The 21,120-nt window shown below is 57.0% G+C and overlaps 8 protein-coding genes and 1 non-coding gene across 9 annotated transcripts; 5 read left to right on the top strand and 4 right to left on the bottom strand.

Moving 5' to 3' along the window:
• Positions 1-99: 99 nt before the first annotated feature.
• On the top strand, positions 100-172 carry SCHCODRAFT_t142. Its single transcript has one exon. It is a non-coding gene; the product is annotated as a tRNA-Val (tRNA).
• A 70-nt stretch (positions 173-242) lies between these two features.
• On the bottom strand, positions 243-604 carry SCHCODRAFT_02628287 (uncharacterized protein). Its single transcript, XM_050345461.1, has one exon. It carries the CDS (start codon positions 518-520, stop codon positions 353-355), a length of 168 nt encoding a protein of 55 aa, XP_050199541.1. The 5' UTR covers positions 521-604; the 3' UTR covers positions 243-352.
• Positions 605-1,088: 484 nt separating this feature from the next.
• On the top strand, positions 1,089-3,413 carry SCHCODRAFT_02506699 (RdRP-domain-containing protein; the record flags this gene model as incomplete). The annotated part of the gene is made up of 3 exons (XM_003031003.1): positions 1,089-2,251; positions 2,303-2,779; positions 2,834-3,413. The coding sequence occupies 3 exons, from the start codon at positions 1,089-1,091 to the stop codon at positions 3,411-3,413; spliced, it is 2,220 nt and encodes a 739-aa protein (XP_003031049.1).
• Positions 3,414-3,595: 182 nt separating this feature from the next.
• On the top strand, positions 3,596-4,619 carry SCHCODRAFT_02506716 (RdRP-domain-containing protein; the record flags this gene model as incomplete). Its single annotated transcript, XM_050343183.1, has 3 exons — positions 3,596-3,640; positions 3,689-3,895; positions 3,921-4,619. 3 exons carry the CDS (start codon positions 3,596-3,598, stop codon positions 4,617-4,619), a joined length of 951 nt encoding a protein of 316 aa, XP_050199540.1.
• Positions 4,620-5,297: 678 nt separating this feature from the next.
• SCHCODRAFT_01153940 (RdRP-domain-containing protein) lies at positions 5,298-9,233 on the top strand (the record flags this gene model as incomplete). Its single annotated transcript, XM_050341116.1, has 6 exons — positions 5,298-6,882; positions 6,936-7,409; positions 7,462-8,015; positions 8,067-8,272; positions 8,328-8,501; positions 8,553-9,233. The coding sequence occupies exons 1-6, from the start codon at positions 5,363-5,365 to the stop codon at positions 9,231-9,233; spliced, it is 3,609 nt and encodes a 1,202-aa protein (XP_050199539.1). The 5' UTR covers positions 5,298-5,362.
• Positions 9,234-9,352: 119 nt separating this feature from the next.
• Positions 9,353-11,732, bottom strand: SCHCODRAFT_02311844 (ArfGap-domain-containing protein). The gene is made up of 6 exons (XM_003031413.2): positions 11,544-11,732; positions 11,283-11,349; positions 11,179-11,229; positions 11,042-11,084; positions 10,863-10,986; positions 9,353-10,784 (listed from the first exon to the last, which is right to left on the bottom strand). Exons 1-6 carry the CDS (start codon positions 11,614-11,616, stop codon positions 9,472-9,474), a joined length of 1,671 nt encoding a protein of 556 aa, XP_003031459.2. The 5' UTR covers positions 11,617-11,732; the 3' UTR covers positions 9,353-9,471.
• A 319-nt stretch (positions 11,733-12,051) lies between these two features.
• Positions 12,052-16,256, top strand: SCHCODRAFT_02689408 (uncharacterized protein; the record flags this gene model as incomplete). The annotated part of the gene is made up of 10 exons (XM_003031005.2): positions 12,052-12,317; positions 12,393-12,456; positions 12,534-12,865; positions 12,929-13,105; positions 13,174-13,731; positions 13,794-13,964; positions 14,396-14,494; positions 15,268-15,728; positions 15,768-15,979; positions 16,024-16,256. Exons 1-10 carry the CDS (start codon positions 12,141-12,143, stop codon positions 16,254-16,256), a joined length of 2,484 nt encoding a protein of 827 aa, XP_003031051.1. The 5' UTR covers positions 12,052-12,140.
• A 976-nt stretch (positions 16,257-17,232) lies between these two features.
• On the bottom strand, positions 17,233-17,472 carry SCHCODRAFT_02628273 (uncharacterized protein; the record flags this gene model as incomplete). The annotated part of the gene is made up of 1 exon (XM_050345460.1): positions 17,233-17,472. A coding segment is annotated over exon 1 (157 nt), but the record flags the coding sequence as incomplete, so codon positions are not given.
• A 112-nt stretch (positions 17,473-17,584) lies between these two features.
• Positions 17,585-20,821, bottom strand: SCHCODRAFT_02668563 (uncharacterized protein; the record flags this gene model as incomplete). Its single annotated transcript, XM_003031449.1, has 6 exons — positions 17,585-18,055; positions 18,110-18,209; positions 18,262-19,354; positions 19,405-19,572; positions 19,708-19,936; positions 19,985-20,821. 6 exons carry the CDS (start codon positions 20,819-20,821, stop codon positions 17,585-17,587), a joined length of 2,898 nt encoding a protein of 965 aa, XP_003031495.1.
• Positions 20,822-21,120: the final 299 nt, after the last annotated feature.

The following is a 21,120-nucleotide window of genomic DNA, read 5'->3' as shown; positions in this document are numbered from 1 at the left end:
TGACGATTGTTTGCAAGGTAAGAAGTGTGAGTTGACGGTGGTTGTGGGTCTGAAGTATTCGTTGGAGCCTATTATGACACAGGATGACCTCTACGCATCGGTTCAGTGGTCTAATGGTTATGATTTTCGTCTCACACACGAAAGGTTCCCGGTTCGATCCCGGGCTGGACCACTTTTTATGTCCCCTTTTGTATACCTTCAGCTGAGCTCAGATCATTGGGTCAGTCGATAGTTCGAGACTGGTGAGGCGGGCGTTGCGCGAGCTTCAGGTTTCCCAAATCCTTTACGCTGAGAACACCAATAATTACCGAGGACCCACATCTTCGAGGATTTGAGCGAAGCGAGTCAATGCTCAATGTAAGGTAAGGGGAGTCATAGAGGTGGAGTTGGCTTCCGAGCCTGTAATGTGCCTGCGGAGGAGGAGTGTGAATTGGCGGGATATCCGACGGAAGGAGGGCGGGTGGTAGGAGTAGGGCCCGTAGCCGGCGCCGACGGAGACGTTGGCGACCGCGCGAGACATGTACGCGGACGACGCTGACGGCAATATCATGTCACCCGACGAGGAGGACGGTGGCAGCGCGCTGTATCGGCTGCTCATCGTGGCGAGAACAAACGATGAGGCGAAGCGTGATGATGTCACACACAACGGTCATGCTCATTCGGCGATTGCCGTACGGGATTTGCCGAAGGACACGGTTTTCTACGTGCGGATGTTATGCCTTCTTGTTTTGTGCAACGAGGATGTCTGTTCCTTCACTGGCCATACCGTTGTTCACGTCGAAGAATATCTGTCTCGAGCCCACGACAGTGGGCAGCAGGCTCCTGTACTAGCCTTGGCGGGCCTGTTAGATGGACGCTCAGCAGCGTGCGACCGTTCTATCGCCTGTGAATGGCTTTTAGGGGACCTCAAAGTCAGCTCTACGTTCTTTTGGAAGCTGACACGAGACCGCAGGGCGCCTATCTGATAGCATCGTCATTGCATCCCATATGAACTCAGACTACCGGCGCCTATCCGATCCTTGCGACCTCCCTCCACCGGCTCAGCCAGAATGGAGGCCCTCATGCGCGGCTTCGACCTATCATCTCTGATGCAAAAGCTGAACGAGATTCATGACGACGATGACAATGGTCCTCGCATCTCCATCAGGGCCGTTCAATTTGGCTGCCTGGACTACGACGAGTCTACCTTTTCCATCGAGTGGGAGGAGCGATTCAACGACAGACATGCGTACGCGGTATTCGATGGCGAGCGTCGCGAGATTTGCGTGAAGATGCGGCATGCGGATGCTCCTGCGAGGCTCTCCCTCGTCGCCATGCGTTTCTCGCACATCAAGTCATTGTCTGCGCCTCCTTCGCGCCGCTCGCAGGATCCCTCCCTCACAATCGTCCTGTCTGTACCTCCCTCATTCGAATCAGAAATAAAGAATCGTTTCCTCGGTCTGGACGCCAAACGAACGCGCCTCCCACATCTGCCCTTCGGTGACCACAAGAGAGTCGTCGCGTTCACCTCCTTCGCCCTGCGACTCGAACTGCCATCGCAGACCGCGCTGCGCGACTTTCGCAATCTCGCAAAGGATGCCGGCCTTTGGCACCACGTCGACGAGTATGACTGTCCTGCCGTCAGGGACGGCGTCTACGCACAGCACGTACTGGACGAGGTGCGGTCGTGGATGGCTAGAGCGCCCTGGTGCATCGCCTTCCAGCTCGCCAGCTTATTGTGCAGTCTACTTATTCGGCCGGGCGACTTGTTATCCTTCAGGCCGCAGGTGCGCAAAGTGCAGGAGCGCTTCGGCGAGCAGTACTGCGCGCGCTTTCTGCGGCACTTCCAAGAGCGCCTGGTAGCCTGGATCTGTTACGAAGACGATTCCGAGACAGTGCAGGAATGCTTTGACCGTGCGGCTAAAGACTTCGAGCGCAGAGGGATCGAGGAGACCGTCCAGCCGACCAATGTCAGCCTCTTCCAGTCACTGCATGCCATCATCACGCCGACGCGGATTATCTTGCAAGGTCCGTATCCTGAGAGGTCCAACCGCGTCATCCGCATGTTCGATGTACAGCACCATGATTCGTTTCTGCGCGTTAGCTTCACTGAGGAGACGAAACTGCAGTATCGCTTCGACAGGGAGGTCGATACGGCGTCTTTCGTACGCAGCCGGGTCGGAAGCATTCTGAAGAACGGCCTCGTCATCGCAGGTCGCGAATTCGAGTTCTTGGCATATTCGCAGTCGGCTTTGAAGGAGCATACGGTCTAGTGAGCACCCGCGAAACTGCCATCGTCACAGCGTCCCTGACATATGTACAGCTTCGTCAAGCCCTTCCGCGTGGGCGACACCGAAGTCAATGCAGCTTCTGTCATTGCCAGCATCGGTAACTTTGAGAAGAGCAGCGACCGCCTTTGTCCTGCTCGCTATGCTGCGCGCCTCTCGCAGGCATTTACCGCGACCGACGCCTCGATCGTCGTCAATCCCGCGGAGACACACATCATCTCTGACATATCCACGCCTGACGGGATGTACCACTTCACCGATGGCGTGGGGACGATGTCGAGGGAGATGGCGGTCGATGCCTACACTGAGGTCAATCGATACAGGAAGCGCGCGATGAATGGCAGGGGTATTCCGGCGGCATTCCAGATTCGGTTTATGGGGTCGAAGGGGATGCTGAGCGTGGACCATACGCTGCAAGGACGGGTAGTGTGTTTGCGGGACTCCATGATCAAGTTCGACTGCCCGAACAACCGCAACCTGGAGATTGCGCGTGTGTTCGATCGGCCTGCAAAGTAGGTTATTGGGATGAAGTCAGACCGGCGGTGCTCATTCACTATGCCACCCAGGTACTACCTCAATCGCCCCCTCATCATGCTTCTTGAAGGACTTGGCGTGCCCTACGAGACCTTCCTCCAGCATCAAGACGCGGCCGTCCAGGACGCCTACAGCTCGACTGAGTCGCTGACCAAAGCTGCTCGCATGCTAGAAGCCCTCGGTCTTGGCACATCCTTTCGCCTCCCTTCTCTCTTGCTCAACCTCGTGAAGCTTTGCAACATCGAGAATCTGGGCGACAACAAGTTCTACAGTCGCATGCTCGAGTTCGCCATCCACCACGTCTTGCGGGAGCTCAAGAACCACGCGCGCATCCCGATCCCGGGCGCGTACACGCTGGTGGGCGTGGCCGATGTGCACGGCTATCTGAAGGAGTGGGAGATTTTTGCGTGTATTAAAGCGCACGATAGTGACGAGGTCATATATCTGGAGGGCGATATACTGATCCCGCGCTCGCCGAGTATACACCCGGGCGATGTGCAGATAGCACGCGCGATTGGGCGCCCCAGACCGGGTTCGCCGTTTGCTAAGGAGCCCTTGGCGAACACGGTGGTGTTCTCTGTACGCGGTACGCACATATCTCTACCATTATAGCCGTCGCTGATCTGTTGGTAGGGGCGAGACCTCTGGCGTCAATGCTAGGCGGTGGCGACCTCGACGGCGACGAGTACAACCTGATTCCTCTCAATGACCACCCCGAGTTTCGACCTAAGCGCATAGAAAAGGCTGCTTTATATGAACCGGCGCCACGAAAGACTCTCAATCATTCAGCGAATATGGACGACGTCTCTGATTTTGTGGTGGACTACATAAATAACGATGTGAGTCCCATGACAAGCGCTCGCGACTGAACTCATGACTTCGCATAGGTCCTTGGCGTGGTGGCCATTACATGGCTCATCATCGCTGATCAGAGTTCCGAGTCGATATTCGACAAGGACTGCTTGAAGCTGTCACAATTGCATAGCGATGCTGTCGATTTCCCGAAGTCTGGGCAGCCCGTCGAACTCAGGAGCATCCCACGGTTGAAAAGACCGGACAAGAAGAGGGCCAGTCCGCTAAAATTCCTTTCTCTAGTCGGCGCGCTCATTCAATTTACAGCCCGATTGGAACGCGCCGGAAGTTGTTACCGCCAGGTCATCGGGATACTACGAGAGCCAGCGCGCTATTGGTCGCCTGCACCGTGCAATCACCCTTCCGGCCCTCAAAGACGCGCCTAAATTTACTCGCTCTCGGCGCGACCGCCGTCGAGGGCGACGGCCAAATGAGGCAAGCGTCGTCGACTGGTCTGCAGGCTTACATGACAAGGATCACGACGATCCCGTCGTTCATGGACTCAGCGCCTTGGTCCCCGAAGACTACGACGAGATAACCGTCGAACAGAAGGAGACGACGGAGCAGCTCTTTCAGCAGTTCGCGAACGAGTTGCGCGGCATATGCTCTGCGAACGCACTCTCGCAGTCGCGCGCCGCGATGCTGACGGAGGAAGAAGCCGTCGTGGGCACGATCGTGCAGCAGACGTCCCAGCCGCGAAAGCGGAAGGACCACATGACGAGGCTGCGAGACCAGACCGATATCCTGGTGAAGGCCATACGGGACAAGCTTGAGGGGGACGATGGGAACAGCCCGGAGGATATGCTGCGCAGGGCCTGGCATGCATGGTTGTTCGCGTATCGGAAGCAGAACGTGGCAATCTTCGGGGCGCATAGCTTTGGATGGGTGGCGTTAGGAGTTATATTTGAGGCGCTCAAAGAGATGGCCGAGGAAAAGGGGACGCACGCTGAAGCACACACCGTATAGCGGCTAATGTGCGGTCCTTGTCAATGTGTACTCTATTCATTTGATCGACTGTGTCAGGAAAAAATTCTGTATGCTGCCATGCATGGACGGCGACTCTACGTAGATTCGATCATACTACTCTATAGCTTGTATGCTTATGCAACCCGCAATCTCTGTCCTGAACGTGCGGCTTCCCTCGGGAGTCGACCAATTGGAGATATAAAGTTGAACTCGCTCTGCTTCTTTCAAGTGCGAGTAAGACCACCTAGCAGCGTCATATATGAGTAGTCTGGCTGCGAGCTCCTCTCCTTGGAACTCGCAATATGAAGGCGTTGAAAGCGCTGTCCAGGGACGAAGGCGCAAGGCGCGAGATCGTGTTGTCTTCGGTAATTACCGGCACGTTGTGGGCGCTGCTCGGAATTTGCCGAAGCTTCTAAATCCGGCTGTAATTGTAAATTCCTTGTTGGACTGAACGACCACGAAACTGTTGCAGTTGGCTTGCTAAAGGGACCGCCAGACTCCTCTGGATCTCAGCTCTTGCCCTCATCACCCTCAACACTGTAGGAACCGCGGGCATAGGATATTCTATGGTGCTAGACCGCTGTATCGCCTCTGGATCGCCCTTAGGTAACGCCATGATCCCACCCATTTCTCGGTGGCTTACACGAGACCGCAGGATGCCAATCTGATAGCACTGCCCTCATACTAGTATTCTCACGGCGTCGGTCCGAATCCTGCGTTCTGCTTCCATCAGGGCCGCCAGCATGGAGGTCTTCATACGGAATATCGACTTCCAGACATCAGAATACGAGCTGAAGAAGACTCTGGCTGGGATACTACATGCAGAGCCTTTCACCCGGATGTCTGCCCTTCCAATCAATTTCGATGTCCGGCTTCTCCTGGACGACAGACGTCGACCTCGCGGCCAGGGCGTGCTCACGCTACCTACGAAGGCCATGGGAAGGCGCTTGCTCTACGAATTCGGCGAACGCAAGGATGGAACACCCAGGTCCTGCTACTCCCGTGGCCGTGCCATCGCATTCGGCCGAAGCAAGCAGGAACCGGCAGCGGAGTTGGTTGAGGTGCTCAAACAGACACCCTACCAAGATCCTAAGGCCTTGGAAGATCTGAACCAACGGACGGCCCACCTGCAGGATAGCCATGTTACCGTCAGGACTGTCCAGTTTGGCTGGATGGAATATGACTACTCCTCGTTTTCTGCCGAATGGGAGGAGCACTTCGCGGGAGAAAACGCGTATCTGCTGTTTGATAATCAACGTCGCGAGCTGCGCGTCAAAATGAAGCATTCAGCGACGCCTGGAATGCTGTCGGTCATTGTCATGCGCTTCTCGAGCATCCGAACCGTATTTGCACCTACACCGCGACCCTCGCACCGCCCGGCCCTCACAATCATCCTAGCTGTACCGCCGATCTTTGAATCGGAACCCGAAGATCCATCCCAGGGCGGAGCACGACTGCGTTTGTCGCAGCTACCCTTTGGCAACCATGCAAAGGTCGTCGCCGTCACCTCTCACACCCTGCGCCTTCGGCTATCATCCTCACAGGACGCCTTGCGTAGCTTTCGTGAGCTGGCGAGGGTTGCTGATCTGCACCACGTCGACGACATCGATATCCCTGCGACCAAAAGCGACGCGTACTCGGCGGACATCCTGCAGCGGGTGGGCTCATGGCAGCGCAGCCTTCCATGGTGCATAGCGTTCCAGATCTATAGCTTGCTATACAGCTCCCACGTGCGACCGGCCGTACTAATCTCCAATTCATTCCAATCGACAGTACACGACCTTCACCGGCGCTATGGTGAGCAGTATTGTGCCCGCTTCCTACAGTACTTCAGGGGACGGCTCGCGGCTTGGATTCACTACGAAGCCGACGATGATCTGATGTCCGTCGACGAGTGCTTCGCACGTGCAGCCAAGGACTTCGAGGAGAAGCAGCTGAACGACGATATCTATCCTGCCGATGCCAGCATCTTTCAGTCCCTCCATCTCATCGTTACGCCGACGAGGATGATCTTCCAGGGTCCATTCCCGGAACGATCTAACCGTATAATCCGGTCCTACGACGCGAAGCACCATGACTCGTTCCTCCGCGTCAGCTTCACCGACGAGGACAAGCTTCACTACCGCTTCGACAGAGACGTCGATGGATCGTCCATGGTTCGCAGCCGCATTGAACGATTCCTGAAGAACGGCATCTGCTTAGCCGGGCATAAATTCGATTTTCTGGCATACTCACAGTCGGCGTTGAAAGAGCACACAGTATAGTAAGCACCCTCATGGGTTCAGTATACCTGCTACCTCTCTGACTTATCGACAGTTTCGTCAAGCCCTTCTGGGTGGGCATTCGCGAAGTCAATGCAGCGACGATCATTGCGGGTATCGGGAACTTCGAAGGCAGTGAGGACCGCTTCTGTCCCGCTCGCTACGCCGCCCGCCTCTCTCAAGCGTTCACTGCAACGGATGCCTCTGTCATCGTCGAAGCCGAGGAGGTATTCCCGGTCAATGACATCTCCACGCCTGACGGGGCGTATCACTTCACTGACGGCGTGGGGACGATGTCCAAGGGAATGGCGTCGGAGACTTGGGCTGAGCTCCAGCGCTGGAGAAAGCGTACGAAGAAGACTAAAAATGTGCCCGCCGCCTTCCAGATTCGCTTCATGGGATCGAAGGGGATGCTGAGTGTGGACCACGCTTTGCACGGACGGGAAGTCTGTCTTCGGCATTCCATGATTAAGTTCGAGTCCTCGAGCGATACCTTGGAGATTGCGCGAGCATTCGACAGGCCTGGCAGGTATGCCGTCTCTGATCCTTGGTGGCTTTGTCCGCTAACCTGATTGATACAGATACTACCTCAATCGCCCCCTCATCATGGTAATGGAGGGCCTCGGCGTTCCCTACGAGTCTTTCCTTCGGCACCAGGAAGCTGCTGTGCAGAACGTACACAGCTCCTCGGAATCCCTGGCGAAATGTGCCAAGATGTTCGAGTCCTTCGGCCTCGGCACGGCCTTCCGCGTCCCTTCCCTTCTTCTTAATCTCGAAAAGCTGTGCAACGTCAAGAACCTGGATGCGAATGTTTTCTACAGGCAGATGATCGAGTTCGCTACCCATCACGTCTTGCGAGAGCTGAAAAATCGTGCCCGCATACCCATTCCTGGTGCTTACACGCTAGTCGGTGTAGCGGACGTGCACAGGTACTTGGGCCCCGGAGAGATATTCGTGTGCATCAGACCGCACGACAGTAACGAGGTGACTTACCTCGAAGGCGATGTCCTGATCTCGCGCTCCCCAACGATTCATCCGGGCGACGTGCAGGTCGTCCGCGCGATTGGCCGGCCGAAAGCGGGCTCGCCTTTCGCAAAGGAGCCGTTGGCCAATACTGTCGTATTTTCCGTGCGCGGTATGTTCAACGAGTCTTAATTCTGTGAATCCAACCGCTCACGCTTGTCAGGAACGCGACCGCTGCCAACCATGCTTGGTGGAGGTGATCTCGACGGCGATGAGTACAACCTCATACCGCTCAACTCCCATCCTGAGTTTCGTCCGGCACGCACTGTGGAGGCTGCATCATATGCGCCAGCGCCACGGAAGACTCTGACGCGTGCAGCGGACATGCGTGATGTCGCCGATTTCGTTATAGATTTCATCAACTACGACGTGAGCGACCGTCCTTGCTAATGTTTCTGCGTGCTAACATACCCATCTCAATCAGGTCCTCGGAATTGTGGCCATCCACTGGCTCATCATCGCCGACCAGAGCAACAAGTCAATATTCGACGAAGACTGCTTGACCCTGTCGCAGCTTCACAGCGATGCCGTCGATTTCCAAAAATCAGGACAACCCGTCGCACTCGACAGGATTCCAGCACTGCACTTCAGAGCCAAGGTGAGGACTCATGAATTCTATAAGTCTGGGGCGCGCTAACACGCAAGTCAGCCCGACTGGAATGCACCGGAGACCGTGAAAGCCAATTCGGCTAGATACTACAAGAGCCAGCGGGCTATCGGGCGCCTGGCCCGTGCTATCACGCTGCCCTCCTTGAAGGAAGCCGATCCAAGGTCCACGATCCCTCCGCTCAGCGATGAGTACAAAGACACCCGGTCTCATCGTGGAGAGGACATCGCGCACTGGTTCGCGGGAATCAGCATGGAGGATCACGACGATCCTGTCGTCCGTGGACTGTGCGCCTTGGTGGGCGACGAGTACGACAAGATCTCGCACGAGCAAAAAGTGTGGACGGAGCAGCTCTTTCAGCGCTATGCGAGCGAGCTCCGTGGCATATGCTCAGCGAACGCGCTCTTGCAGTCGCGTACCGCCATGTTGTCGGAAGAGGAAGCAGTAGTAGGGACGATCGCGCAACAGACGTCGCAGCCGCGGAAGCGGAAAGACCATATCACGAAGCTGCGCGAGCAGACCGACTTGCTGGTGAAGGGTATACGTGGGAAGCTGGCTGGGGGCGAGGACGACATGGCAGAGGATGAGCTGCGAAGGGCATGGCACGCCTGGATGCTGGCGTACCATAAGCGCAAGGCTGGAATCTTCGGGGCGCACAGTTTTGGATGGGTGGCGTTGGGCTCCATCTTCGAGACGCTGAAGGAGATCGAGGAGGGCGCATGAGATGCGCACCGGAGCGAGACGTGGATCCGACCAGCTGTCCAGTTCATGCATGTATATCAACCAAAAGCGATACGATATGCGAAAGAAGGATGATTAGAAACCATTGCATGATGCAGGTGTGTAGTGTAGAACCCAAGTTGCCGTCGAATATGTACATGTCGTAGCCCTGTCGCTAGTCACCCAAACAGAATCACCACGTCGCCCCATGACGACCACGTCAAGATACATCCCTCTGCCACTACCGCGGCCCTTGCATCCAACTCGTGAACGAACTGCCCGGCATGCCGTTCATACCACCGCCCATCCCTCCACCCTGCATCCCGCCGAACTGCTGCTGCTGTTGGCCGAAAGGCGACGGCTGCTGCTGTTGGAACGGCTGTTGTTGCTGAAATGGCGATGGCTGCTGCGACGGCTGCTGCTGGCCAAACGGCGACGGCTGAGGCGACGGGTTCCCAAACCCTGGCTGCGGCGACGGCGTCATTCCGTTCATCATGCCCGGCTGAGGTGACGGGTTCCCGCCGAAGCCAGGTTGTGGTGACGGCGTCAGGCCCTGCGCCGGCGAAAGGAAGGTCGGCTGCGAGGTGGGGGAGAGAAACTGTTGGGGCGCGGGGGATATGGGTTGCTGCTGCTGTTGACCGAACTGTTGTTGCTGGCCGAACGGCTGTTGTTGCTGACCAAGCTGTTGTTGACCGAACGGCGATTGTTGCTGCTGTCCAAACGGATTCATCCCCGTCGACATCATCGACAGCCCTGTCGGCTGCTGCTGCATCTGGCCGAAGGGGTTCAACCCGGCAGGCTGCGAGTTCATGCTCAGCCCCGTCGGTTGCGAGTTCATGCTGAAGCTGGTCGGTTGTGTCTGCATCTGCATCTGCCCGAACGGATTCAGGCCCGTCGGCTGTTGCTGCATCTGACCGAATGGATTCGGGGCCAACCCCGTCGCCTGCTGTTGCATCCCCCCAAGCTGCTGCATCTGGCCGAAGGGATTCGGCGCCAAGCCAGTCGGTTGCGCCTGCATCTGTCCGCTCATCTGCATCTGTCCGCTCATTTGCATCTGCCCGAACGGGTTCGGCGCGAGCCCGGTCGGATTCGGCGCGAGCCCAGTCGGATTCGGCGTGAAGCCTGTCGGCTGCGCCATCACCTGCAGTGGTAGCGTCGTGTTCTGCGCCGGCCCTTGCAGCTGCACGAGGTCGCCCCAGACGCCATTCTGCTGCTGCTGCTGCTGACCGGGTTGTTGCTGATTCTGCTGACCGGGCTGTTGATATTGCTGGCCCGCCTGCTGATACTGCTGCCCCGCCTGCGCCTGTATCGGCGCCGTGCTTGCGCGAGTCGGCACAGATCCCGGGCCCGATGAAGCGGTCGGCGCTGCCAACGTCGACGCGCGCGCAGGTGCGACGGACGTGCTCGGGCCCGCAGCGGATACAGAGCGCGGCTGGGGCGTGCTGCCTCTTGACGTCGGCGTGGTCGCGCGGACGGAGGCGGCAGAGCGGGAGGGGCCGAGCTTGGAGGCGACGATGGCGTGCTTGTCGAGGAAGCGCTTGTATTCGTATTTTGCTGGGAGGGAGGATGTAGGATGAGTGATAATGTAGAAGGGAACTTGGAGAAGGGCAAGGAGGATAATGTGTCACTCACCTCGGATATACTTCTCCATCTCGCTGTCGCGCTCCGGGTCGAGGGTTTGCGGTGGGGGAGGGTGCCGGACCTCATTGTTGTTGTATATCGCGTTCGACTTGATATTGCCCATTTGCTTCATTTGCTGTGGGTCTGGTGTGAGAATCCGTGTATGGGAGCCTAATGGGGCATCTTCTCACCTCGACCTGTTCCTTCGTCCACGAGTCCATAGTAAGACTCTTTCTTGGGGACAGTCAGCTTAGTCTGATCCGCCAAACGAAGTAGGGATTTTGTGGCGCTAGGACGCGGAGGGGGACGAAGGGTAAGCAACACTTACACTTTGGTAATGTGCGTGCCGATCTTGCGGTGTATGCTAGCGCAGTGGACACTACACGATTGGATGTGAGTGAGAATATGTTGTGTATTGAGCATGACGCGCACCAAATGAAGATTCCGAGGTTGTGGGAAGCCCATCGCGGGTTCCGTGCCTTGCAGTCCGCGCAGATGTCTACGTGTGCAATAGTCAAGCGCAAGGTGTTGTCGCAGCGTGGTTGGGGGTAAACAGTGCATGAATGAGTTTCCGAACGTCGTGGTCATTCAAGAAGCAGCGAGCGAAGCGAGAGGGAAGTATATGGACCATACGAAGTATCGGAGAACGGAGATCGTCAGTACATCCACTGCGTTGCAACACTAGAGACGCACCATTTCCCGGTAAAGTGGCCAGCTCAAGAAGAGTACGCTGATTACGATCCGCGGCGGCTTTGCTGACGGACATGATGCTCCTTCGACGTGTTGAAGATGATTATTGGTGAGAGAGGGGTATGAGTAAAGATGGGTTCCACGACAAGACGATGGGAGATTCCGGAAGATGAGAGTCGAGAGAAAGATTGCGAATGGGCGTGAATGCTGGTCGTCGTTGAAGCCGGGCCGAGCACGCTGCCGGTAACGTTTGAATGCGATCGGCGTGCACGCGATAGAGGGCGTACGAGGTCGGTGTGGTGGGCGCGACTAAGTATTATCCTCCGGTTGATATTGGCGACGTCGCAGACGTTCTGAAGGGGTTTCTGGCGATGCTTGAGAACGCGGCGGGTGACGACGGGGACGCGAACGATGAACGAGCCGGCGCGGGTGCCACCACGATCGCGCTGCGGAATCGGATTGCCGGCGCGGGGCACGTGCATATGTTCCCGCGGGGTCAAGTTCAACTTACGTCCTCCCTCCATCATTGCGGGGCAGAGAAGTCTGCTCGATATACTCTGCTGCTGCTGCTAATTCTCATCCTCCAGACCGCTTTGTGAGATGCCGAGCCTTCTGGACATACCAGCTGAGCTCTGCGAGGAGATCCTCTCCCATCTAATCAAAGCGTCCCATCTTGCATCCGCGGCGCTCGTCAGCAAGACCTTCCACGAATATTCCATACCTCTACTATATGAGCAGGTATACATCTACCATTGGCACGGCAACAGCAAAGCGAGGGTATGTGATGCCCCTCCAGTATCTATCGACCCACAACAGTGCCTGTAAAAGCTGTCATTTACGAACGATCCGTAGGTGGTTCTGCTCTTCATCACTCTCTCTCGAAACGCGCATCTGGCCTCCTATGTTAGGAAGCTAGGTAAGCGACTTGTTGCTCGTCTTGTCTAATTTCTTGCCTCTCGCCTTTTCTATTGATCGCCCACTAACAACCCCCAGTCCTTACCGGCCCACCCAAGATAATCGCCGCCGATTCCGAAGACCTCTTCACACGCGGCCTCAGAAACTGCAAAGCCCTCCGCTCCTGCACCTGGACGCGCGACGGAGCCCTCACCTCCGGGATTCTTGAGGCTCTCCAGTACTGTCCCGCGCTCACCTCCCTCGAAATCAACGGCCGGAGCGAATACAATTACCGCGTCGAGCTACTCCTAGGCTTCAGGAGGTTGGAAGAGGTGACGATCATCATGCCGGATGCGGGGGTGGTGGGGTGTATGGCGGCGTGGTTGGGATATGTAGGCGGCACGCTGAGAAGGCTGACGTTGATCTGTAAGGTGGGTGAGGGTGGAGAACTCCCTGCTAGAGAGGAACGAAGGTTGATGATTCCTTTTCTGTAGGCTTCTCCCCTGATTACGGACGACACGCTCAAGACGTGGGCCCCGCACCTCGCAAATCTGGAGCATTTCTCGCTTGTTGGGTGCCCGAAAGTCACACACGAGGGTATATGGAGCGTCATATCGAGCAACAAGCACGGCATTCGCAGCCTGGGATTGGAGGGTCTTGCACTTCGCTTTGTGAGTCGTCGAACATCTGACCTTCCCCTCTAATCCGTCACAAACGCTTATTTGCCTTTTGCTCGCAGAGTCTCGACTCGCTCACCGCTCTCTGCACGCGAACCCCCGTCCTCGCACGCCTTACCTCCATCACCCTTACAATTGGACCTCATATGCCCGTCAAAAAGTTTTCAGATGAGGCGCTGGCGCTCCTGACCCCGTGCCCCCTCGAGCGTGTCCACACTTACTCAACGGGGAAGGTTATCGGGCTGAACGATTCGAGGTTTAGCATAGAAGAGGGCGACGAGGAAGCCACCATGGACGCCCTATCCACCCAACTGAGCAGTCTAATCGTCTCGGGGACGCATCAGTCGGCGGCAATCACGTCTCAGCCGTCCGCCCCCAATGCTAACCCGACGATCAGCACGACCACCTCAACTCAAAATGCTTTGTCTTCGACCGCCGACGCTTTTCCGCACTCCAATCCCACCGACTCCTTCTGCCTCCGCCTCGTTGCTCTGCATAGTCATCGCCTCACCCGCTTCGCGGTCTACAAGATGGTGCTCAGCCTGCAGGCGATCGATGCGATATGCGCTGGGTGCCCGAAGTTGGAGCAGTTGTTTGTCGTGGTCGAAAGGGGGGAGATGGTGAGTGGTCCTTCCGGGCTAGCTCTTCATTTGGGCGAACTCGTGCTTACAATAATGTCCAGACCACGATCGCCTCCTCCCTCGCCAAAGCGCCCCGACTGCGCTCCGTGCATATCAATTTCCCTCAGGACGCGCACTCCCCGCCTCTGGACGCGAATATCATCGAGGCACTCGTCGTGCCTCGCTGCGGATCGTCACTCAGGCAATTTGGCTGCAATACAAAGGTTTGGCAGGTGAGTAAGCATGATTTCCATCAGCTTTCTATGGAGGGATGCTGTGGGTTTGACTGCGGAATATGGTATGCATCGTTGACAATGGGGGTGGTCGGCGGGGTCGATTCGCCGCCTTCGGAGGAGGGTTTTAGCGACGTCACGGTTTGGTCACGGTTGAAGTTCGCTTGGGCGTGACGGCACGTGCAATGTCACGTCGCGTTGCCATTGTTACGCGTCCGGGCCAGCCGCGGCGCCCTCCTCCCGCTCCTTTGCCTCTGCCTTCATTCTGCTTTTGACGTACTCGGGCTCTCCGCTTGGCGACGTGTCTGTCTCTCTTCTTCTGTTACGGGACATCCCTGCATTTCCCTGGACGTATTTAAAGCTCTGACTCGAACCCCGCTCCTTGCGATGTGTCCTACCTCGAACGAGTTCTCTGACGCGACATCGTTCAGATCGAGCGAACGGTCGAGAGGAAAGCCGATGGAACTGACGAAATTCGGACGCACTTAGGCCCGTATGAACGACTGGAGGTGCCGGAGCAATTTCTCGTCGTGCGCGCTTGATGGTTGCAGCCTCCCGCCCTCCGACGGACGTCAGCACGTCAAGGACGACGGCTTCACGACGAGGCATCCGAGCTTTGACGCACTTCTCGGACTCGCGAGGCCTTCCCTCACCTCGCCTACGCGCCTCAGTACAGGTCATATGGGAAAGTACAGTACGGTACAGCACATCCCCACCTCGATAGAGCCATATCACACCAAATCGACGCGACGATGCACACGATAAATTGAATGCACACGTCTTTGAGACGGAACAAGACGCTGACAAGACGGGGCGGCATCCTCAGCTTGCTGCACGCCGATCTCCGGGCCGCGTTTCCAGGCGTTTCGCCCGAGCCAAGCCGCGCCCCCTAGACTCGCGTGGCCAGTCCAGCTCGCAGCTCACGGATCACATGGCGGTTCGCGAGGAATTGCCAATGTGATCCGCGAGCTTGCGAGCGGACTGGGCTACTCCGGGAGGGTTTTGGCGGGCCCGCCAAAAGATGCGTTTGACTTAGTGAGATTCAACGCTGGCCCGCCACGCTCCGTCGACGTGAATCTTCCTCATCCGTTGTGACTTCAGACTGTGGCCGGAAAATCGTGGTATTTCACTCCAGTAGATGTAGGGAATCCAGTAAATGAAAATATTGAGGCAGAAAAAGCAGAAAATGGCAACATACACGACTTTTTGAATCAATGGACCCAAAGATCTGAGCAGGGTCTTACTAGGAGTTGTTTGTGGGGATGAGGGAGACTGGATGATTGTCCTGTATTAACGTTAAGAGGTAGTCAGCCAGAATGGAGGAGTGTACGAGAGCATCAGCGAGCGAGCAGGCCTTCACCTCCACCTCTTCCTCGTCTACTCCTCCCGCCTCTTCGCCACCCGCGGCTCGTCCGCGCGCTACTGCTTGAGCCGTCGGTGCTCCTCCTGCCGCCTTAGCCGGCCGAGCCGCTTGCGACCCGAGATCTCGCGCGCTGTGCTCTCCTGCTTCCCGTGCCCGATGTTTGCGCTGCTGCCGCTCGGATGTTGCATGCTCGATCTCGAGCTCGAGGAAGGCCTTGCGCGCAGTGTCTTGCTCTTGCTCGCGGCGCCGCTCGACTTCGCGTTCTGCCTAGGGGCGACGCTGGCGCTCGTCTTCGTGTTGAAGGGCTTCCTCGGCCTCGCAGTCATGCTGGGGCTGCTGCTCATTGCAGCGGCATGCGCGCGCTTGGCGGGGTCGCGAATGATGACGACGGAGGCCCATTCGTGAGAAAAGGGAACAGCGTGATGCTGCACGGGCGGCAGAAAGGGCGTCCGATGCGCGAGCGCGGACTTGCGCGACAGAGCGACGAAGGCACTGGAGATGTCCGTGGATTCCCGCGGCAACTCGATCATGGTCGGCGTGCACACGTCGCCGCTGTGCGCGTCACTCGCGGACAGCGCGTCACTCGTCGTGAAGGACAGCTGCTCACATCTCCGTCCTCTGACCTCAGCAGCAGCAACGGTGTGGGCGAAAGGTTCGTGATGTGTGCGTAATAGCGATCTGCGAAGGGTGCTTTAGTAGTTGCTCGCGTGCACAGGGTAGTGGGCGAGTACTCGTGTGTCACGGAGACGACGGGATCCGCGCCGTCTGAGGTGCCGCTTACCGACGAAGGAGGAGAACGTGCTCCTCACGCGCGAGCGCAAAGGGAGCGGCAGCAATTGCAACCGAGGCAAGGAATCCTGCGCGAAGAAGGATCGGCGCGGCAATTCGAACTTGTCTGCTTCATGATTGGCGAGGGCGGCAGTCCTTGATGGTGCTCTGATTAACGTCCGCGCTGAAGCCGCTGTCGGAGGATCAGACCAGCACCTGCCCGATCGATGACAAACGTGTTGCGGGTGTCGGAGAGGGCTTGGGAGATAGCGGTGACGGTCGCCACGGTGGGCGTTGTCCACCTGGCCCAGGGAGACCATTGAGACGAGCGGGACATGAGAGCGGCCTCGTGTGTACTTTGAGCGGTGCGTCGAGGCGACGCGAGTGGACGTGTGTGTGCACTGAGAGGGGGAAAGTCAGCGGGGGGGATTATGTTAGAGGGGAAGGGTGAGGCGTACCTCGAACACCTGCAGATGCGTGCAGGATGAAGAGCTGGATGTAGACAGATATGTGCTAGAAAGGATTGGCTGTCCGTACAGGGCGCTGTCGTATACGCACGGCAACCTGCCAGACCCTCAATGATTGAAATTTTGAGGGTTGGGTAGCGCAACACACCTTGAGTAGTATCCCTTGCTCCCAAAGCTCAATGAATGTGACCTAGATTTGAGGCTTCGATGGTGATGTCCGACGAGCCGTGGGGGCGGAGGGGTTGCGCGCTTCGGCGCGAGGAAGAGATCGTGTGATGGGGAGGGTGTCTCCCGGGGGCGCCTGCTCGATCATGGGTAGCATTGAATGTAGTCAGGCTGAGCCAGCTCCCGACGTAGTGAAGGGGCTCAAGAACGGCAGGGCGCCTGATATCAGGGAAGACAGATGATGTCGACTTGCTTGATAGCGGCGACAGGCAGATAACCCCGTCTCCATCGCCTTCACAGGCGTTTGCGTAGCCTGGGCGTCATTTGGGGAGACGAGATGGCTAGAGTGCTTGGGATGGGAGTATTGACCAGTCCGGCTCGAAGAGTCGTGATGGTGGTCGAGGAAGAGAAGCGTCGGCATTTTCCGTGCTGCCCATTCGGCCTCTTCAGCCTCACGTCGCGCGCTCGACAATGAACATGGCTGAGATACGGAAGATACTATATGTCGCCATCTACATCACTCTCACTGGCTGAATCCCGAGCTCCATAAGACCCCTCAGTGTCATAGTCTTCGGGGTCCGAGTCGTCCGCCTGTCCTACTTCCGCTTCCAGATCGTCACCCTCCTCGAGCAAGTCCCCCAACTCCTCTAAGGTGAACTCAGCCTCCATCTCCTCCTCCCCCTCGACGCCATCTTGCTCTTCTGCCTCGCTGTCCTCCTTTCCCTCCGCATCCTCCGCCTCCGCTTCCGGCTCTGGATCATCTAAGGCCTCCCTAAGCGGAATCAAGACCGTTGGTGTGGTCCCATCGAGCTGCATGCTTCCCAAAATTCCGGCACGGCCTGCAAAGAAAGGATCTGTCACCTTCCTAGTTGAGAAGCGTGAAGAGACGACTGACCAGGAGTGCCAGCATTGGGCTGACCGAAGGCTGCCTGAGGCGGCGAAAGCGCCGATTGCTGGCGCGGCACCAGGGGCGGGACACGTCGACGCTTTTGAAGAGCCAAGAAAGCTTCGTTGTACTTCTTCAGAGGGGATGTGGCGCCGTGCGTGAGCTGGGTATGCCCGATTGCCACAGCATCTGGTACAGCACCCATCGCATCGTCCTCGTCTAGCATTCGTCCGAGCTGCACCTCATGAACTTGATGGTGGGCAAGACTTCTCATCAGCTCGTTGATGTCCTCCGTCAAGTCGGGGATCGCGTGCTTTTTCCCTTGACGAGCGCCCAGTGTCCGATTGACATCGTTGTTGAGTTGGCGCAAAATCGTTACGCACGGGCTAACGGCGCCAGTCCATTCCCAAGACGCGTTACTGCCGTGCGCTTGATAGAAAGCCTGCGTGATGGTTTAGCTAGATCTGGCGAGGGTCGAAGACAAGAACTACGATACCTTGATCAGCAAGTTATTATGTTCCTGTAATAGATCCACTGGGTGATTCGCGTTCGGCTTGCCACTGGGGTTGACGAGCCAATTATCGAGTACTGCATTACTATGTGTACCTGTAAGACTCGGAAAACGGAGGGAGGAGATTTCATGCGTACCGAATCGCCGGTGGCCAGACGTGTGTTAGGTTGTGGATGAGGTACAACACCTCTGTGGCGTACCGTGAGCGCCCTTGAGCGCGGAAACTGAAGGCCCACTTCTTAAGAACGAGGATGATGCGCCCCGAGTCTCCAGCCTTGATTGCATCGTTGAATTCTCGCAGGAGAAGCGCATCTCGAATGAAGAGGATCGCGTTCTCATAGACCATGTCGCCGTGGTCTTTCCCATACTTCAATCGTGCGCGACGGAGCTTGTCAACAGCACGTGTGTCTGTGAACTGCCGAATGACCTGGCGAGCGAGCTCCTTCAAGTCCTGCCAGGTAAGGCCATCACAGAGCGCGTCGAGCGAGGCCTTCCCCGATACGCGCAGGAGGCAGTCGAGGATGCGAGCACCAAGCGAGTCGAATGCCAGGCCTTTGAGAACGTGATAGGGAGGAAGGGAGGTCGCCACAATTGGCTTGCGTCGCAGCAGTGTGTTGTGAGCTTGAAGCGAGGCGGGGTTCGAGACGTCGTGGTTGACCGATCCCAGGTGCGCATATATAAGTGCATTTACCGCCGCCATCTGGTAATGGAAGAACCCAGGAACAAAGACCGGCCAGCGTAGGGCATTAGGTCCCCCTTCATGACCGGCACGGGCAGCGGCGACTTCTCGAAGACGAGCCATGGATAATTGATCGCCTGCCACCAAGCACGCGACATCTGCGCGTTCATTGTACTTGAGCTCGGTCATTGCTGCATTGATGAAGTCTGCGTTCCCCTTCTTCGAAGACTCGTCGATGGGATAGGTCGGCAAGGGATGGACCTCGGAAGTATGGATGGGAATGATGTGAGATGAGAGCGGCTGTGTGTCTAGAACGCGCTGACGGAATTTCTCCATACCAGGACCACCGTAGCGTACAGCAAGGCGCAAGACGGTATGCACCAGGAAGTTGTCAAGCTGCCGCACCTCCTCTTCGGTGAGTCGTATGTCATCGATGGAGAGCGGCAAGGCCTTGTCGAACGCGCGATCCAGGTCTTCCGTCCTCATGTCTGATGGCTTCTCACCACCATGTAGTGGCACGACGGTCGCGCACGTCCCGCTTTCTACAGAATCTGAACTTGCCTTGAGTGGGGTGCTGTTTTAATCAATGAGGAAAACATACCTGTACGTCCGATGATCTGCTCAGCAACCTTCCAGCTCATGTTAATGTTGTCGTAGGCTACCAAGAAGGCATGGGCAGCTACAAGCTCCCTCGTGAGCTCGCGCATCGACAACGAAAGCTTCTCCAAGGTTCCCAACCTGGCGTGGCATGTCTTGCGCTTCACAGCCACTACCGCAGGCGCCGAGTTCGTCGGATCTGCCTCCTGGTCGCCACGCGCATGAACTTGACCGGGCTCGGCAGGTTCTTCATCGTCGGAGTCCATAGTAGGTGAGCCATCGGTGGTGGCAGATGCTGTCCCGGTACCAGGTTGATCGGTCTCTCCCTCTGGTGATGCTATATCATCCCATGCGAGAGACTTGCCACCGCGACCTGCCAGAGTGACATAGCTGACGCTAACACCCAGATGATTGAGAACCGTGATGAGCTGACGAGTTGCGCCCGAGGCGAAGAGATAGAGGCCGAAGACGTGCCGGAAGTACGAGTTCGCACGGCTGTGCTCGCCCAGCAAGAGAGTTGCGTATGCTGCAGTGACCTGAGGGTGTGTCAGTCAGTGGTGCAGTACCTTCTGCATGCAACTTACGAATCGCTTGTGCGCAAGCTTCGCAGGTGTGCAATCCTTTACTTGACGAGCCGTTGTTGTGATGCTCGTAAGGATCCTAAGGATGAGTGGGCAGCGCTCTTGAATCCGTTTTGGTAAGTCTGCAAACTTGTAGCCAAGTACAAAGTCCTGATCAACCTTTGAGGGTGGCCGCAGAGAGCCGCTCTTCGTGATTGCCCTCGCTTCGTCTCCAAGCAAACGTTGGATGACATTCAGCATGCCGTCTACCGCCGTCGAGCGCGCCGTAGGTGAGTTCTTTTTGGTAAGCGCCATCCATTCAAGCGCTTGATGGACCGTCGACCGATGCTTGAACAGGTTGTGCCACCGCCATCCACGCGTCGTGTTCCCTTTGGGGTCGAGCACGTACAGCAGCAGTTCACCAAACGAGGCGCCACTCTCTTCAACAATGTCGAGCGCAGCTTCGAACGCAGCTTCCTTCGCACGCGCCTCTGCCTCGTGTGCACGCCGTGTACTCTCCTCTCTGACTTCCTTCTTCCGCGCGAACGTATGGTGTCTTTTTTTGTGTCCTCTACGCTGACGATCTTGAGGTCCGCGCGGAATAGAGGAGCCGGCAAGTACGCCTGGGTCGCTTCCATCCGCATAAAGGAGTGTTTGACCGACGAGATGAGCAGGGGTGTGAGGGGGGGAGTGCGCTTCTCCTTCGTTGTTCTGTAGGACCAGAGGCGTGAGGCGATGCGATTCAGGCCTAGGTCCAGCAGGTGTGGCTTCGGTCCAAGTGAGTGACAATCTCGTATAGAATGTGCGCGATGACTTACGAGATGAAGGGGTACTTGACGAAGTGTCACTCCCGTATAGCATAGCAGCAAATATATCGTCCTCCTCGGTGTCATTCTGTACGAAGACATCATTCAAGCCCGGAGGAGAAGACCTCAGTGGTGAGGAGTCGATTTCCCGGGCATTGGGTGCCTCGCTCGATGGCAACTCGGTCAATGGCGAGCCCAAAACTGAACTGAGCGCCATCTCTTTGATTTGAGGACCACAATCAACTGTGAGCGAGGTCACTGAGGCGTTTCATAGGCTGCAGGGTATCCGCCAGGCAGTCAGGTAGGTGAGTGCAGTGGACGAAACGGCGGCGGAAGCATTTCTAAGTAACGTGG

The sequence above is a fragment of the Schizophyllum commune genome, assembly GCF_000143185.2.
Source record: "Schizophyllum commune H4-8 unplaced genomic scaffold SCHCOscaffold_7, whole genome shotgun sequence".
NCBI lineage: Eukaryota > Fungi > Basidiomycota > Agaricomycetes > Agaricales > Schizophyllaceae > Schizophyllum > Schizophyllum commune.
This window is presented reverse-complemented; position numbering and strand designations above follow the sequence as displayed.

Excerpts from the sequence above, each read along its gene's own strand:
- SCHCODRAFT_02311844 (XM_003031413.2), bottom strand. The coding sequence starts at position 11,616 with ATGTCCGTCAGCAAAGCCGCCGCGGATCGTAATCAGCGTACTCTTCTT. Across the intron at positions 11,350-11,543 it reads GGCCACTTTACCGGGAAATG|ACATCTGCGCGGACTGCAAG; the intron begins GTGCGTCTCTAG and ends TTGCACACGTAG. Across the intron at positions 10,785-10,862 it reads GATGGAGAAGTATATCCGAG|CAAAATACGAATACAAGCGC; the intron begins GTGAGTGACACA and ends CCTCCCTCCCAG.
- SCHCODRAFT_02628287 (XM_050345461.1), bottom strand. The coding sequence starts at position 520 with ATGTCTCGCGCGGTCGCCAACGTCTCCGTCGGCGCCGGCTACGGGCCC.